This window comes from Dicentrarchus labrax, unplaced genomic scaffold (genome assembly GCF_905237075.1).
Source record: "Dicentrarchus labrax unplaced genomic scaffold, dlabrax2021, whole genome shotgun sequence".
Taxonomy (NCBI): Eukaryota; Metazoa; Chordata; class Actinopteri; family Moronidae; genus Dicentrarchus; species Dicentrarchus labrax.
In genome coordinates, this window is record NW_026136714.1 from 11,986,441 (window position 1) to 12,004,199 (window position 17,759).

The window sequence follows — 17,759 nt, forward strand, 5'->3', positions numbered from 1 at the left end:
TATTATTCAGCCCACTCCCTGTCTATCTAATGCCCAATACAGCCTTTGACGTTCTTACTGTCTTTGTTGTCATTTTTTGTTGTTTTGTTTTGGTTTTGTGTGCATGTGTATGTGTATGTGTGGAGAGGAAATTGGGGGGGCGGGGGCAGCAAAAGTTTCCTTTGGAGTCACGTTTTCTCTTGCTGACTGACAGATGCGGGACGATGAAAGCAAATCACAACGTGCCACAGACTTCAAAGGTTCCTGTGTTCTGCCGTTTATTGGCAACAACACACAACAACCTCTCCCCCAGTGTGGATTCTTCAAAATGGGGAGGGAAAAAGCTAGACGAAACAGAGGCAGATGACAAAGATGCTACCATCCAAACAGCTAGAGGGCGTAGAGGGAGGAGGCGGGGTGCTAAATAACCAGACCGAAGCACTGTAACCGAATTGGACTGCTTTTCAAAAGCATTTTCAATCAAAATGGGCTTTTTGATGCGCACTGATTCTGATACCTGGGATGTTTGAGTAGAGAAAAAGTGATGGGTTGAAGTTGTAAAGAACTCGCTTTGGGGGGAGCTTTGGATCCTCACTCTGAGAGTGTGTGTGTGTGTGTGTGTGTGTGTGTGTGTGTGTGTGTGTGTGTGTGTGTGTGTGTGTGTGTGTGTGTGTGTGTGTTTTGTATGGACGAATGCAACAGTAATTAACTAAGTGTAAAAGCTAAGATGAAGTAAGCCGCTTGGTTCTGCTCCCCTAACCTTACAGACTCTTTCTCTCTCTTACTCCCTCTTTCCCTTTTATTCTTTCTCTTGTCCAGGATGGCACCCATTGACTGCCACTGACCTAATTTGGGCAAATTTCACTGACCTACTTCATGGGTGAATGCTGACTTGCCCACGGGAGGGGATTCTCTCTCTTACACACACTCACACACACACACACACACACACACACACACACACACACACACACACACACACACACACACGCATATACACACATATTATTTTCTATCCTTATGATTAATATGCAGACCTTCAACCTCCTTTATGGTTGCTATGGTGCTGGGCATGTACCCCCTTGGTTGTGCCCTATAATCCCCCATTGAACCCCCTGTCATTGCCTCCTTCGGCACTCTGGCATCCCAAATGAACACAATGAGTATCTCAAAGTGCAGACACGTGGTCAAATATAAACAAAGCAAGCAGTTGGCCTTTGTTTCATGTGGTCTCAGAGGTGACATAGTCCTTCACTTCACAAGTCTCTGAAGAGACATAATCAGTGTAATTGCACACGACTATGATTATTCTTCTGTCATCTATGAAAATGCTCACTAGAGCAAATTTGATCAAACAACGTGGAGGTGCTTTGCGTGTACAGACAATCACAGTAATTTCTTAACAATGTTAGATGGCTAGAGACTACAGTCTATGGAGCAATGGTGATCCCATAGGAGGATTGGCATCTTTAACCCACTTGTATTAAAATGAATTCAAGCATCATTGCATTCCTCTAGCAGATTAATTCCCAGTTGACCGGACACATACGATACTCTGGAGGTTTTTGGAAAATGTGTTGTCATAGTTGGATTAGTTTTGCCCTTTTTAACATGAGGATGATTAGTAATAAACGTCTCTGCCTGCAGCCTCCCACGAGGACATGGTAGTTGGAAGCAAGTCTAACCTGATTCAGTGTTTTGGTCATGCTCATGCATTATTCTTTGCAGGCTTTTGTGCAACCGTGTTTGTGTGTGTTTAACAAAGAATGAGAGAGGTATTTGTGTTTTTATATCTATGTGTGTGGACCTGTGTGTGCTCGTCTGTGTTTGCCCACATGTGCCCACATGTGCCTACATGTATGCGAGGCGCGTGCCCCCACAAATACAGCCCATGAATGCAAACACACACGTACGTACACGCTTGCATGTGTCGTCATGGCTACACATACGGATGTCAACAAAAGAGGCTCCAGGGTGAACATCGTCTCCCTCTTGTCCAGCAGGGTGCAATTTATCTCAATGTAGCCATGAAAGGCAGCTATTTACATGAAACGAGAGCTGTTTCTGGGAAATAGGGGTCTCTCTGAAGGTTTTGATGTCAGCTGCCTGCTTTTAGCTTGAGAGTGGAAACCTAAACCATCTAGAGAGGGAGAGAGAGAGGGAGAGGAGCGAGCTGTAAACCTACTGAGAGAGCTCAGTTCCCTCATGTGGTTGCAGCTCTTCACCCTGAAAGTCTCTCACCGTTTCCCCTCAGCACACTCTGAGAAGGCCAAGTGTAGCGTGTGATTTCAGATGCTTACAGTTTGCACAGAGTAAATCTAACCCCCTTGCTTTATAGCTTATCCTTAAGAGAGTGGTCCTAACATCAACGTCAATATTTACAGGAATAACCCGCAGGCAAGAGAATCGACCACCACGATTCAGCAGAGACAAATTCAACCTTTCTCTTGCCCCCTCCCCTCCTCCTTCTCTCGCTTGTCTTCATCCCGGTTATTCCCGTTCTCTGCAGCAGCCCGTCGATCACGGCGCCAGGTGGCTGAGATATTTGTCTTTGGGTTGCCTTTGTTTTTTATTTGTGCGTGTGTGTACAAGGTGCGCCCTGTATACGCATGTGCAGCATCTTCGACGGGGCCGTGGCTTTGACACAGGCTCAGCGGCTGTTTGAAAGATGCTGGATGACGCGTGTCAAGTGATATTAAATGTGAGAGTACCTCCCCTCCTCCCTCATTCACTCCCTCCTCTGCTCTGCCCATCCCTCCACCGTGGACTGTGTCTGCTGTGGTTAGTGTGAGCTATGACACTCTTCATTGGGGTTTTTAGGGGGGAAGGCGCCACGTCTGATGTACGAGGCCTCACATCTCTGTGGGTAGAGTGGACACTTTGGCCTACATAAGCTCTTGGAAGGTCAATGGATATGCAGCTGAATAGACAGTGCACACATACTATACTTGCCAATTACACGTGCTTCTTTGTAATTCCATAATCCAAACAAATCTGTGTTAAGGTGGTTAGTGTGTGAGCTACATATTCGTCTCTGGCGATGATAATTGCATGGTAATTGCTAATTAATGGGTGTGTATTTGTATCACAGTGCTTTTGTTTTGTCTTCAAAGAGAGATGCCGCTGTAAATCCAGGTCACTCTCAGACACGCTACTTATGTTCATTGCATTATAGAAGAAAAACAAAGATAAAGGTAGATTTGTTTGGCCGCTACAATGAAAAAGGATAGTGGCCTGTAAAAGGTTAACTTATTTCCTAGTGAAGGTTTCATTTCTCTGTGGTGTTAGTGTGTGTTTTGTGTATGTGTGTGTATCTGCTTCCATCTGTGTCAGGTAATAATGTGGATGTATGAGTATTGGGCCAGTGTTCTCAGTGCTATAATGGGACAGCCTGGGCCGGGGGATGTTGGGGGATGTTGTGCAGGGGCAGGTTTATGCCAGGATGTGGCATGCGCCGCCGAACACAGAACAGCGGGTGTGACCTCAGTGACTCCAGGAAGGAAGGGGTTAAGCACGAGCCGGCAGGGCTGCATGGGCTGCGTTACGCAAACTGGCGGCTGGCTGGAGCTGAAAGGGGAAGTGCTGAGCTCAGAGGAACACTGGCTCAGAGCCATCGCTCCCTCCTCCCTCCTCTGAAACTCCCCCCTTCTCCTCCCCTGGCCCTCTTCCCCACCTCCCCGCTACAGCTGAGCGCTCCCCATGCTTCCCACCGCCAGGCGTGGTGATGTGTGTTTGTGTGTCTGTGTGCCTGTGCTGGAATGCAGCTTCCCCCTCGGCTGGGGCCTGTGTGTGTGTGTGTGTGTGTGTGTGTGTGTGTGTGTGTGTGTGTGTGTGTGTGTGTGTGTGTGTGTGTGTGAGTGTGAGTGGGTGTGCACGTGTGTGTGTGTGTGTGTCTGTCTGGAATGATGCCTCCCCTTGTCTAGTGCGTGACGTCAGTACACACAACGGGTCAGCTTAGGGCTAGGCAACATTCTGTGTGTGCGTGTGTGTGTGTCATGGGAGGGGGGAACAGGGGAGGAGTCAGTTATTGGAGAGAGAAAAAGGAAAGAGGAGGGGCTGTTTGTGAGCAGAAGGAGGTTGACTGCAGGGAGTCACTGAAGCCAGTATGCGTGCATGCATGAAGGCATCATGAGTGTGTGTCAAAGGGTGGGGTTGTGTGTGTGTGTGTGTGTGTGTGTGTGTGTGTGTGTGTGTGTGTGTGTGTGTGGTGTGTGTGTGTGTGTTGTGTGTGTTGGGTGTGGGTGTGGTGTGTGTGTGTGTGTGTGTGTGTGTGTGTGTGTGTGTGTGTGTGGGTGTGGTGTGTGTGTGTGTGTGTGTGTGTGTGTGTGTGTGTGTGTGTGTGGTGGAGTATGTCGGTTGACTTTCCAAACGAAATGGGAAGGGTAAAGAGTGTAAGGTTATTTCCTGGCATGGACATGTGAACCTAAAAACACACACATACTCGTACATGTGCGCACACAGTCAGGCTGTATATTTCAGTCCGTTGCTGTTAGTGCCAAGCTATTTTCATAAGCAAATTAATTCTCTTCACTTTCAGCCATGTTAGTTTCCACAGTAGTGGGTTTTTGTCTGTGTGCTGTGCTAGCTTTACAGAATCTTTTTCCTACATTTTGTTCTGCTTCTTCTTTTTTTTAATTTTTTTTTTACCCTTTTTAGTTTTTGAGCTTTGATGTCAAGACAAATTTTTGAGAGCCGTTTATCAAAAAGATTAATCACAAAAGAATTTATGGGGCAAAGTTCAAATTAAGTAAGAGAAACACATCTGTAATCAATTCTGACAGGCACGGCAAATGTCATTTTGGCACACTTCCTGCATGCAAATTATGCATAAGATCTAACAAACACAGTTTTCACCTCACAAACACATTCCAAAACCAATGAAAATCATGTAGTGCCATTTTTTTTGGTTTATTCTCTTTACAATGTCCTCTGTGCAGTTTTCTTGACGGAGCCAGACTCGCCTCCTTTACAGGGAGAAGGATGCTAGCGCTATAATGTCTCGACTGTATAGGTTTGTCATTAAAAAGATACTCAACCCCTGAAGTAGCAGACAATGGCTTTTCAATGGATCCCATTACCTCCGTCTATAGCTTGCGTGGCTCTACTGGGACAGACCTCTGCTAATTACACACATTCATTTCCAGCCAGCTGTAATTTCATTCACACTAATGAACCTTGCACATGGATTGGGATAATGTATAGTTAATGTACAGCCAGGAGACGGAATTAGCAGGCTACTGACTTCTCCAGTGACAGAGATTTGTTGAATAGCAGCTAAAGGGACAGTTCACCCAATACCACACAGGTGCCATCCTAAAATTACACCTATAATAATTTTAGACTAGTGTTTAATAGTTAATACAGCAAACACTGCCTGCTTTGTTAGAAATATAACTTTATACAACCGAATATAAAATTCATGGTTGTTTTTCCTTCGTTTTACTATGTAGTAGCTGTATTTGACAATGCTAGTTCTATCATTCTAATGTAATGTGGTAATTGTAATGAATAGATGTGACATTATTGTGTGTAGCTATGTTAAAAAAATTGTTATATGCATTTAATAATAGTTCATATTAATAGGATTATGATTATATGCTTTCTTGCCTAGTTAGGTGAGAAGATTAATACCACTTGTACAGTAAATATTAAGCTACTTCCAGCAGTCATGTAGCTTAGCTTAGCAATCATTCTTGAAATAGGGGGAAACAGCTAGACTAGCTCCTTCCAAAGGTACCAAAATGTACCTCCCAGCAGGGAGACCAAGAAGTTGCTGCTCCTGCGCAAGAAATGGTCTGCATATAGTCTCCTTAAATCCTTGTAAAACCTCAACAAATGAGATATGATGTCTTAGATTGTATTGCCTTTGGACTGAATCAGGCTAGCTGTGCTAACTGGCTGCTGGCTCCAGCTTCGTATTACAATCAATCGTCTAACTAATCTAACTCACTGCATGAATAAAACAGCCTATTTCCCAAAACATCAAACTATTAACAGAATCTTGCCCTAGCTAATTCTCACAGGCATACATATGTCTCCCCCTGCATTTCAGGTTTCCTGCAACCAGGTCCTCCATCTATTACTAACAGAACTCATTTTCTCCTCACTTTATCCTTTTTGCCGTGTGTCGATCATATCCCTGAACAGAGGCCTCGCTGTCTTTCTGTGTTGGTCAGCCTTCTGAACGCCAACCTTTGGGATCAGTCAGCAGTAACACCAGCTCTGCCTGACAGGCCCAATCCAGCAAAATTAGAATCCATTTTGAAAGTGATAGTTAGAAAATTGCAAGTCATTCCTGATGTACCGCATGGCAACTAAGTGGCAGCAGCCCTGTAGTCGACTGTCATTTCAACCGCCAGCTGATGACAACTCCAATCACCCACACAGCCGTCAATGCACACATACACACATACACACACGTACAGATATTCTTTTCCCTCCCATCCCTATGATTAGCATGCAGATTTTGCTGTCAGAATCTCAAGCGGAAGTAAAAGCATTGAAATTCATAGAAAATCTCCAAAACATTAATTTATGCTCGTTTGTGTCTGTCGGGATAAGCATTCACACTGTGAGATGCGTGTGTGTGGATGTGCGGTTGACGAAAACACATTAGGGGAGAAAAAGGCTTTTTGGTCTACCAAAGGGTTTAAGGCATAAATATGGCCGCCCCTGGAGCTCAGCTGTGTTATTCCAGCCCGTCCCACACCTAGGACACACACACACACACACACATGCACACACACGCCTGGAGCAAGGTCTCCTGCAGAATAGCATTGATCTCTGTTTATAGTCTCTGTATGAGTGCTTCCTTATAGGACCACACACGCATGTACTCATTGTTACTTTCACAGACCTACCCTCTAAGACGCTGAAAGGCCTTGTATTTATCTTTGTAGCCTTATTAATTGACTCAGTTCAAGGAGCCACAATGAACCAAATGCTCCTTTAGCTGTGGGTGGGATGGAGGTAGGGTTAGAGGTGGGGGTTGCCCAACAATTCTCGACCCTTCCTCGACCTGCTGCAGGGCCTTGCTTTTCTTCAGTTGTGGTTCAGATCTCCTTTCAGCTGGGCCTCTCTGTTCAATCCAACCAAACGGATTGGATTCCAGTTCAGTAGCCTTTTCTCAGTGAGGTTTTAGCAAGCTATCTTTGGTCTACATAGAGTATGATCTCATGTTAAAGCTCCAACTACTGCAGGTGGGCCCCTTTGGATCAGAGAAGCTCTAACAGGGCAGAGTTGAATTTAGGTGTTGCTCTCTGTCTGCCTGCAGCTGATGAGGTAATTTGATTAATGTGCAAGGCTAAAGTGAATCGGCAGAGGCGAATGGGCCTTAAATATCTATTTGCTTTCTCTGTTCCTCCCTCTTTGCTTTTGTTGACTTGCTTTCACACTAGCCCATTTGTTTCATCTTATTTCTCCCACTGAAATCAATCATGTATTCAGAATCTCTCTCACACGCAAATACAATGGATGTGTGCTGTCTGAACTGCATGTTGCCATATTAGATTTAGGTGACAGTCACTCATGAACCAATTCAGCCAATAAACATAATGACCTTCCCACTGCTGGGGCTGAATTTTCTCCATTGACCTGGAATCTTAATTTGATTGCGGAAATATATGTATGTTGCTCAATCTAATTTACTCCAGTGATATGGGAACACTGAGCGCTTTTGTGCTTAGGCAAGCAAACCTTTGAGGCCCGGCCCCGCTACCCGCCGCCTGCCTTCATGTGGGAAGCTAAATCCTGTTTTATAGGGAGCATATAAAGGCGGTATTCTTTCCGTCACAGCAGATGTATGTTGAAGGAGTTGCAGGTCTTAGTCTGGGCTTTTCCTCCCTGAAATAAGAGCAGGAGTCCGGTATTTCTGGGGCCCCTTGTTGTTGAATAGACAGAAGTGGTCCTAGCTGGTCAAGAGAGCGCACGCTGGCTTATCGGCACTTCTGCAACTTCAGAACGAGGGAGAAAGATAGAGCAAAGGGCTATTCGGGGGAATGCTTTGATGTGTGTCCCCCAAAGAGTGTGGGTGGTCTTCGGGCCGTTGTGGGATTTGAACATATATATACATACACTAATTCTCGCTCTCGCTCTTTCACACACTGTTCTCGCTGCCTCACACAGCTCTCCGGGCCAAGTGTGATTTCACCAGGGCGGTCAGAAAGGGTTTCTAGGGCAACCTCACAGAGGCCTTGTTCTAAAAATGGCCGCCATGGTTACTTTGAAAGCCAACCCTGGCCTCTTGAACATGCACAGAAAAGAACCCTGAGCACCACTCGGGGAGGGGAGCTGGGTGGACTGGGTGAGGGGGAAACTAGGCTCTTTAATAGCTAGCACATGAGACATTGAAGGTTTCATACCCACCCAACCAGGAGTCATGGGAGGTGTGTGTGTGTGTGTGTGTGTGTGTGTGTGTGTGTGTGTGTGTGTGTGTTTCTGTGTGTACCTAAACAGTAATATCCCTGTACTCAGTGCTTGGCTAAATTAAAAGGGCATTTTTGGCGTGGGGGGCAGTTTTTGGTGCCCAGACGATTGGACGGGGAAAGGCGAAACTCATTACCTACCCATCTGTCAGAGAGTGAGAGAGAAAGAGCTGTGGGAATGTGGATGGAGGGAGGGACGCATGAAAGGGGCTTGGAAGGCGAGAGAGTGAGAGTGTCCATTAAAGCAAAGGGAAACACAACAGACTTTTGCCTTCGAACAAGGATAAGTCTTTTATCACTATTTAGTTTTTCATACATGTGTTTTGACTTTAAAAAAAGTATCCCTGTTAATTTTCCCTATGGGAAAAAAGAAAAACATTTGCAAAAGAAAGTGCAGCTGCTTTTACAACAGTCTGATATGCGTGTGTACGAGTGTGTAAGTGTATGTGAGTGTGTTTGTATCAGAGGTTGATTTTTCTTTGAGCTCTCTCAGCCCCACATGTTTTTGATGTTCCCTTTTTCTCTCCCTTCTCTCTGGACCAGGGGCCACTCTTGAAACATAAGCTTGTGTCACACACACACACACACACACACACACACACACACACACACACACACACACACACACACACACACACACACACACTAAGCGTATCAGTAATTATTAAAAGCCATTGCTCATTTGTATGTTGTTACACAGCTAAATAAGTTAGGTCTCCATTCTACAACCAGCTGCACCATGTAAACCTTTTTGTCTTGTTTAAGAGTGACTCAGTAACTCTCTCTCTCTCTCTCTCTCTCTCTCTCTCTCTCTCTCTCTCTCTCTCTCACTCACTCACTCACTCACTCACTCACTCACTCACTCACTCACTCACTCACTCACTCACTCACTCTCTCACTCTCTCTCACAGCTGTAGACATATAGGCTTTGATCACTGCAGATGCAAGTGGCTGCCATATTCGATCCACACCCCTCTTCTGTGGATATTGTTAACGAACATGTACTTCCTCTGCCAGCTGGCTTTCAGAATGGAAAAGCATATCTCCATGGCAATGTTCTGCAGTTCTGCACTGTTAGACATTTGCAGCCAACACTTCTTAGTTCTACAATACAATAACAAAACATTGCTATTTCTGTGTTGATGCTCTTGCAATTTAGCAGGTTTGCAACATCCATGTTAATGAAGCTGTCTGAATTGTATGTATAAAATTGTACTAGAACTCAGTCTGACTCTTGTAGGGGCTATTTGAATGGGTTTTCTGACTGTCTTTCTACAAACTGCTTTAGGGAGACTGCAGGGGAGAAATATAAGGCTTGTTTTATTTTTATATCCATCCTGAGGGCATAGCCAACACCATAGGCAAGGGTTCTGACCCTGTTTACTTCCTTCTCTCTTTTTCTTCTTATTCACCTATATAGCACACCCCTTAACTATCAAGGAGGAATAAGAGCTACTTTAACCTGACCTCTGTTCAGGTTGCTTGTGTACCCCTCACCCCTCTATATCCTATGAAATATTCAACTCCTGCCCCTCCCTTTGTACCTAATGTGGAGGCCCAGAAAAGCTTTGATATCTGCGTTAATACATGCTTGATATCACAGCCATGCAAGTGCTCAGCCCTTTGATAAACATATTTAAGAGATGTATGTCTTTGCTTGGTCCACATGCATTTTCAGAGATCTCTCCAGAGCACATAAATGCATTCATAAGCTACTCTCCATCTCTCCTAACCACTCCCATTATTAATAAATGCATGATCTCACGCTGCGGTTCAGTGTGTGCATACATGTGTGCCTCTTTCATATGCTCATCAGAGTGTGTTTTAGGCCACTGCCGGGGACCCCGCCTTACTCATTCATATTCATCCTCGCATAATGACTAGCCGCGCCTCCGGATAGCGCAGTCAGGATAAGATCAAACATTATATTCAAACAAGAGGCTGTATAATTCATACTGTAACAGCCGTGCTCACTGCTCACTTCCTCATATCTTTCTCAGTTCCTCTTGCAGTGGGTCTCAGATTTGAGTTCCTGCATCTAAATTTCTGTCAGGCTCATTTACTCTCACTCGGAGTCATAACAGTGGACTGCAGCTGGTCCTGATCATGCTCTCATGATAAGAGAACATGGGGCCTTTGGCAGGTGACTGTGGCCAACTGAATCTGTTTCATATAATTGTTCAACTCCATCTTGAATGTGTTCTTTCCTAAAGAGATTTACTCCATAATGTCATTTACTAAAGGGCACCTTCAATGAGTTCAAGTCATCCAATTCCCATTTAATTGATGTTCAGGCAAAACTTCCAGCTGCTGGCTCTGTATGGCGATAGATGCCTGATCTTATCTTGTTCTTACTTAATGATGATTGGTTAAACCACTGATATTAACAATTAGAGTTGCTCAGGTTGAAATGTAATAACTAAAAATGGTTGTTTTAGTTCATTACTAAATGAGTTGCAGAAAGGAATTAAGTAAAGTAGGGTTGCAACCAACGATTATTTTCATTATCAAGTAGTCTGAGGATTATTTTCTCAATCAATCATTGATAGATCAATCCAGTTTTGGCATTTTTGTTTGAAAAATTATTCAAGGATTAATCGATCAAAATTGGTATGGATTCATTTTCTGTTGAGTGAATAATCCTCTCAGCTAAAGTAAAGATAGAAGGAAGCATACCCTGCATTTTGTGTGACCACCTACTTGACACCTAGTTGACACCTTAGGCCTTTCAAGCACTGGATTTGACCATGCACCTTAGGACACTTACCCAATGCTCGTTATTTTGCTATTTATTTTATAGCATTTTGCATTTTGCCTCCTGTTGTTGTTGTTGCTGTTTTTATTGTTATTGTTATTGTTATTATTATCAGTCTGTGGATACTGCTGGAAACTGTGAATTTCCCCTTGGGGATGAATAAAGTATCTATCTAATCTAATCTAATCTAATCTATACATACATTGTAAAACTCTAAAACTCCTTTTTCCTCACTTTTTCAGGTTTCCATCTCAGCGGCACGGTGACGGACCCCGCCACACCCTCATCCCCAGAGCTTGTTTGCAGCGTCAGCGTCAGCTTCGACCGCTGCAAGATCACGGCGGTAACATGCACCTGCGGAAACAAAGACATATTCTATTGCGCCCATGTAGTGGCGCTTTCGCTTTACAGAGTACGGAAGCCTGAGCAGGTCAAACTGCACCTGCCCATCTCAGAAACCCTGTTCCAGATGAGCAGAGACCAGCTGCAGAAGTTTGTCCAGTATCTGATATCAGTCCACCACACCGAAGTGTTGCCTACCGCACAGAAACTGGCCGACGAGATTCTGTCGCAGAACTCGGAGATCAACCAGGTCCATGGTGAGGGAACATGTGTGTGTGTCAGTGAGTGTGGAGAAGGTCCTGGGCATGCTTATGACCACGTGGTCATGCAGGTCGTGTGTGTGAGAGTGTGTGTGTGTGTGTGTGTGTGTGTGTGTACACATTTGTTTGTTCCTGCTTCTACATGCATGTGTGTATTGACTGTGTGATGAAGGTAAAGTGTGGCAGGATCAATGTTACTCATTAGTGAGATTCAGACAGTAAAGGACAGAGTGCCTCTAATCAACACTATAGACCCGTTATTTACCTCTGAGAGAGCGAGAGAGCGATACAGAGACAGAGACGAAGAGGTGAGCACAGAGATAAAGAAAGGTGCATATCTCTTGTTATCGATACTGTACTCGCTGCTTACTTTAATAAAAGAGGGAGGAACTGAAGGGCAAAGAACACAGAGAAAGAGAAACCAGTGAAAACGGGACAGCATGAAAAAGCATACGTGTATCATTGTCAAACTGTTTTGTAACTGTAAATAATGATAAAAGGCAAACAGAGAGGAAAAAAAGGGAGTCCGATATAGTGGAATGCAGGAAAAAAAACATTGGATTTTGAAGAGACTGAGAAACAGGGACAAAACGAAGAGAGATGGAAAGAACAATAGAGATAGAAACTTGAATGGAGAACAGAAATAAATGAGCAACTCAGAGAACGACAGAGAGAGCGAGATCTTCATCAAGAGTTTTTTTTTCCACAGCCTATTGATTTGTCGCTCTTCCATCAATAATTGTGTAAAATGTGTCATTTGGATTAAAGCATCTTGCTAAATTACTCCTTTTCAGTTAATATATTTGAGTATCAATTTTCAGGTGGATGCACTTATGTACTTATTTTGTTTAATATGATGCACAGCAAAGAAAATGAGAAAATCCTCATAACTGAGAAGCTGTAATTATTATTTTTTTTTAGCATTTTCGCTTGGAAAAAAGACTTCATCGAAATCTCTTTGCCTTAAGAGCGGCAGTGTATTTGCTTGTGTTCTTGTGTTTATAAGCATTTGAAGATATAAATAAATGTCCTCACAGGTGTGGTAAAGGACTTGAATTGTTAAGACATTTTGTCGGTGTTCTTCACCCATTAAGGGTTAACGGTTGCTCTTTTTGTTAAGGTTAGAATATATTTTAAATTGTGGTCGATAATAATAGAATGTAGAGTAAATTAAACATTATTTATGCATCTGGATAATCTACCTACACTATTAAAATCACTCTATACCAGGAACACTTTTTATCAGGACAAGATATAATGAATGAATGGAAATACACATATAACATATCTGTATGCGTGTGCGTAGGGGCCCCGGACCCCACAGCAGGAGCCAGTGTGGACGATGAGAACTGCTGGCATCTGGATGAGGAGCAGGTTCAGGAGCAAGTCAAGCTCTTCCTGTCCCAGGGAGGATACCACGGCTCGGGCAAGCAACTCAACCTGCTCTTCAGCAAGGTTAGGAGCCAGCAACATTCATTCATCCACATACAGAACATAATAACACACATACCAACCCCTGACCGCCATGGCCACAAGTGCACACACAGTTAATTCTGCCTGCGTAGGTTTACCTCTCTCCCTTTAGGTGCTCTTGTCTCTCTACACGAACACACAAATGCAGTCTCACCCTAATCTTTCCCTCTGCATCCTGTTAATAAATATTTTCTCCCTCTCTCTAGTGCACTTGTATTCTCTTCTATTCCCTTATGAAAAGAGGCCGTCTCTGTTCAAAGCATTACCAGACAAAACAACTTACATATATTGGCACATACATTAAAAGGCATGCTGCCTCTTAGCTAGAGCTAATTGCAGAAAGGAAATGTAAGATAAATAGAGAGGAAGAGGTGTAGAAAGAGAAAAAGCTTGCACTATATACTACTCACTACACACGATTAAACGATTACATGAGAGATGTGTGGTTCTCTCTGTCGCCTGGTACTATAGTTGCAGAGCTGGACCAGCATTAATGTGTTGTGTGCTATGTAAAGACTGCAAGCCAAGGCCATTATCATCCACCCTGCCCGGCTTTTAGAATGTCTCTCGGCTTCATGCTCTTTGATGCCTGTTATATCCTTTTCAGCGCACACACCCACTGACAGCCACATATACACTTGTCCTCTCACACACCCCCGTAGAGAGTTATGTACACATTTGTATGTACACTGAGCTGCCCTCAAATGACAAACACACATACTGTATATGCATTTGTGTATATAAAGGGTTCCTGTGTAAATGTTGTCACCCCTCTCGCCAGAGAGACAAACACACACACATAATTTGTGTGCTTTTGTGTGCACATTTGTGAATGTTGTGAGGTTTAGTGTCTGTATGTAGTGCTTTTCACCAATTTTTAAGAGTTGCAGATCAGTTTAAACCATGGTTTAAACCAATATTTACCTAGATTTTATATCCCTACACACCCAGCAGTTGTTGTGTTTTCTGCTGCTAGAAGATGCTGACCATCATAGTTCATCAAAAACGAGTCTCTCTTGCAATAAGCGCAGCTCAGAAAATCTTCCAGTAACAGAAAGAAAATCTTCTAGTTATGCAAAAAAAAATCACTATTTTTTTAATCAATAAACGCTGACAAATTCCTGAAGTTTCATCTGAAAAAGAATAAGTAGATACTGAAAATATTTAACCTTAAAATACAATGTAGCTTTCTGTGTTGTATGTAAGCAAATGGATTTTCTTTGTGACCTCTAGTTTTGAAGAATATTCAAACCACTAAAATATTCAGAGGGCATAAAACTAGTTGGAATGGTACTCAATCTTCCAAGTCAAGATCTGGAGAAAAAGCAAGAACAGGTGTAGTAAGTACAACATTTGAGAGCAACCAAGGACAGTACTGATTAATAGTACTGAAGACATTCAATTCAGTTCAATACAACTTTATTTATTTATGTATTCATGTAAGGACAATATGTAGCAGCTCCTCGCCCAGATCAACAGATCACACACAATAGAGAGGAAATTATATATATATATATAATATTCAGATTTTTCCAAACAAAAAAACACCTAATATTGAGTTACTAACCCTAAATACATACAAACTATAAATATAGATATAAAAATAATCTATATCATAAAAAAGTCTTAAAGCACAGCTTGAATTTGTTTGACGCTCACTTTATTTAGCCATTGATAAACTTAAGTAGATGCATTTTTCAATGTGTGCATGCTTGTTTATCTTTTCTTTTTCTTATTTTGTATGTATTTTATAAAGTGTAGGTCTGTGTGTCTTGCCTGTGAGTTGTGAGAACTGTTTGGTGTGTCTTTGCATTACTGTGCGTGCGTGCGTGCATGCGTGCGTGCATGCATGCGTTTATCCTCTAAATCTGTTTGTATAAACTACACGCGTGTGCGGGTGTGTACGTAACTGTCCTCCCCTGTCTCCTCCTCTCTCCTCCTGTAGGTGAGGGAGATGCTGAAGATGCGTGACTCCAACGGAGCGAGGATGTTAACACTGATCACAGAACAGTTCATGGCCGACCCTCGGCTGGCGCTGTGGAGACAGCAGGGCACCACCATGACCGACAAGTACAGACAGCTCTGGGACGAGCTAGGTGAGGGGGAAACACACACACACACACACACACACACACACACACACACACACACACACACACACACACACACACGCTGGCTGCCCTACAAATGTGCACAAAGACACACACACACCTCTCACACCCAGTATGCACAGGCACGGACCGATTTAGCAAGGTGGTCGATCAAACCCAGACATTGACACAAAGGCACACACACGCATATTCTTTTTCCCTGTTTGTTTATTTGTCCTTTGTGTCCAAGACAGCCCACACACACACACACATACTTAGACACACACTCATCACTGACAGCCCAGTCTCTCCCTCTCACTGTGAATGTAAGTTTGGCAGCTCAGCAAGAGTGTCTTTGTGAATTACAAGCCTCTTAATTCGGCACATCGCTCCTCATCAAAACCCCCAAATATTATAACCTCTGTAATGTTTTCAAACACTTCATATTATATATTTAGTTGATGTGACAGAGTGCTGCTCGCCATGCAGTCATTTGGTTTGATATAGTGTGTAGTTCTTTTGACAGATGTACTGTACCTACAGCAAAACACTTCTTCACAAACCACAAAACCAACAAGCCCGTCACCAGGACAGCAGTCGTGTTGTCTCCTGTCTTTGTTGTTTTCCTCTAATGTCTTGGTTGATGTTGCTGCTGCTGTTGATGATGATGTTCGTTTTCTCCCTTTGGTCTTGTTCTGCACTTTGTGAGGACAGCGCAGTGATCTCATCTGTTTCAATCCCACGTATTTTTGGAAGTGTGTGTACGGTCTCTTTGAAGTCCACACTTCAAACCCCTTCTTCCCAAGTCCTTATCACTCCCCCTGATGTGTGGTGAATGCTGCCTCTCGGCGCCGCTCTCTCTCCCTCTCTCTCTCTCTCCCCCTCTTTTGTCTTTCTCCTCTTTGAGCCGCAGCTACTCCTCTCCTCCAGACACAAAGCCATGCCTCATTCACTTGTCCTCACCCATGTCTCCTCGTCCAAATCATCTCCGCTGCTATTTCATTTTCTATTTCCCTTTTTTTCTGCCCTCCCTCTGTTCTGCACCTTTTGTATTCTTTTTCTCTCTTCATGTTCTGTCCTTGTCTTCGTCCTTCCTCCCGAACTCTGTTTGCCTACACACACATGCATACGTACAACACAGACACACACACACACACACACACACACACACACACACACACACACACACACACACACACACACACACACACACACACACACACACAATGTAGAGTCTACATATCTCCAGCAGCCTTGAGAGTAAAATCCCTGAATGTGCTTGCATCCCCAGAGACGTAGCCACTTTTCATATTCTGTTTGTTCCAATTTACTCCAAAATGATGTGTGTGCAGTCAGCATTGCCTCGGGACTAGTTAAGTTCTCTGTTTTCACAGACTTTGGTATTCCAGTGCAAGATGGCGGCAGCATACGGAATGTGCTCTAAAAGAAAAAGAAACAATGTTATGAATGCTGCATATCTTTGAAAACTGCCTCCAGCTTTCAGTCTTGCATGATAACTCTATTTAGGATTTTTAAACCTCAAAAGACACACCAATCTGGGGTGCCCAGGTAGCTGCCCTGGTGGAGCTGGCACCCCATGTACCAAGGCTTAGTCCTTGCTGCAGCAGGCCATGGGTTCGACTCCGACCTGTGGCCCTTTACTGCGTGAAAAAAATAATTTTGAAAAAAGACACTAATCTACATTGTATGACTTCTTCCATCATTGTCACACATTCGAAAGTAGGGTAGCTGACTGAATTGTGTCTGTTTTTTTACATTTGTGTGTGTGTGTGTGTGTGTGTCCAGGTGCCCTGTGGATGTGCATCGTACTGAACCCCCACTGCAAACCGGAGCAGAAGTCCTCATGGCTGCGCCAGCTGCGCAGATGGAACAGTGTGGACGTCTGCCCCTGGGAGGATGGTAACCACGGCAACGAGCTGCCCAACCTCACCCACTCACTGCCTCAGGGTGCCCATGGCAACCAAGGTCAGAGATTGACAAGTTTTGTATGTCTGTCAATAACATATTTGCTTTGTATTAAGGTATCTCACAGTTGTGAAGGTGAGGGGTGCTTAACTACATGTAGTATTTATAAACAATAGTGAAGCCTCTACATCACGCACGTGGAACAGTACTGTTCATCTGAAGCATCATTCTTCAAGTGTTTTTTCTTTTGCTTCACTAAATCTGATCAAAAACAATGAACCATTTTGGAGGCCATTTCTTTTTTTCCATGTAGCACACAGTCTCAAAGCTTTTGCACAGTTTAGCTGAAACAGGGGCAGATCTAGAGGTGTGGCATAGGGTGGCGCGGCTACCCCTACAAAATGCCCGGCCACAATTTTTGTTTAACATTACATGTTAAAAAAGGGAAATTAATGTTTTAGACCAAGTGATGCTTAAGTTTAATGAAAAAAGTCATGTCTGAAGTTTCAGG

The 17,759-nt window shown here is 43.6% G+C and overlaps 1 protein-coding gene across 1 annotated transcript in view; it reads left to right on the forward strand.

Annotated features, from left to right (window-relative positions):
- The window catches only part of LOC127375517 (zinc finger SWIM domain-containing protein 6), a 45,949-nt gene that overhangs the window by 13,245 nt on the left and 14,945 nt on the right, over positions 1 to 17,759 (forward strand). The window contains exons 2-5 of the mRNA XM_051421446.1: positions 11,400 to 11,756; positions 13,066 to 13,214; positions 15,178 to 15,328; positions 17,129 to 17,308. Of these exons, the coding sequence (XP_051277406.1) occupies positions 11,400 to 11,756; positions 13,066 to 13,214; positions 15,178 to 15,328; positions 17,129 to 17,308 (837 nt within the window). The remainder of the gene's footprint in view (positions 1 to 11,399; positions 11,757 to 13,065; positions 13,215 to 15,177; positions 15,329 to 17,128; positions 17,309 to 17,759) is intronic.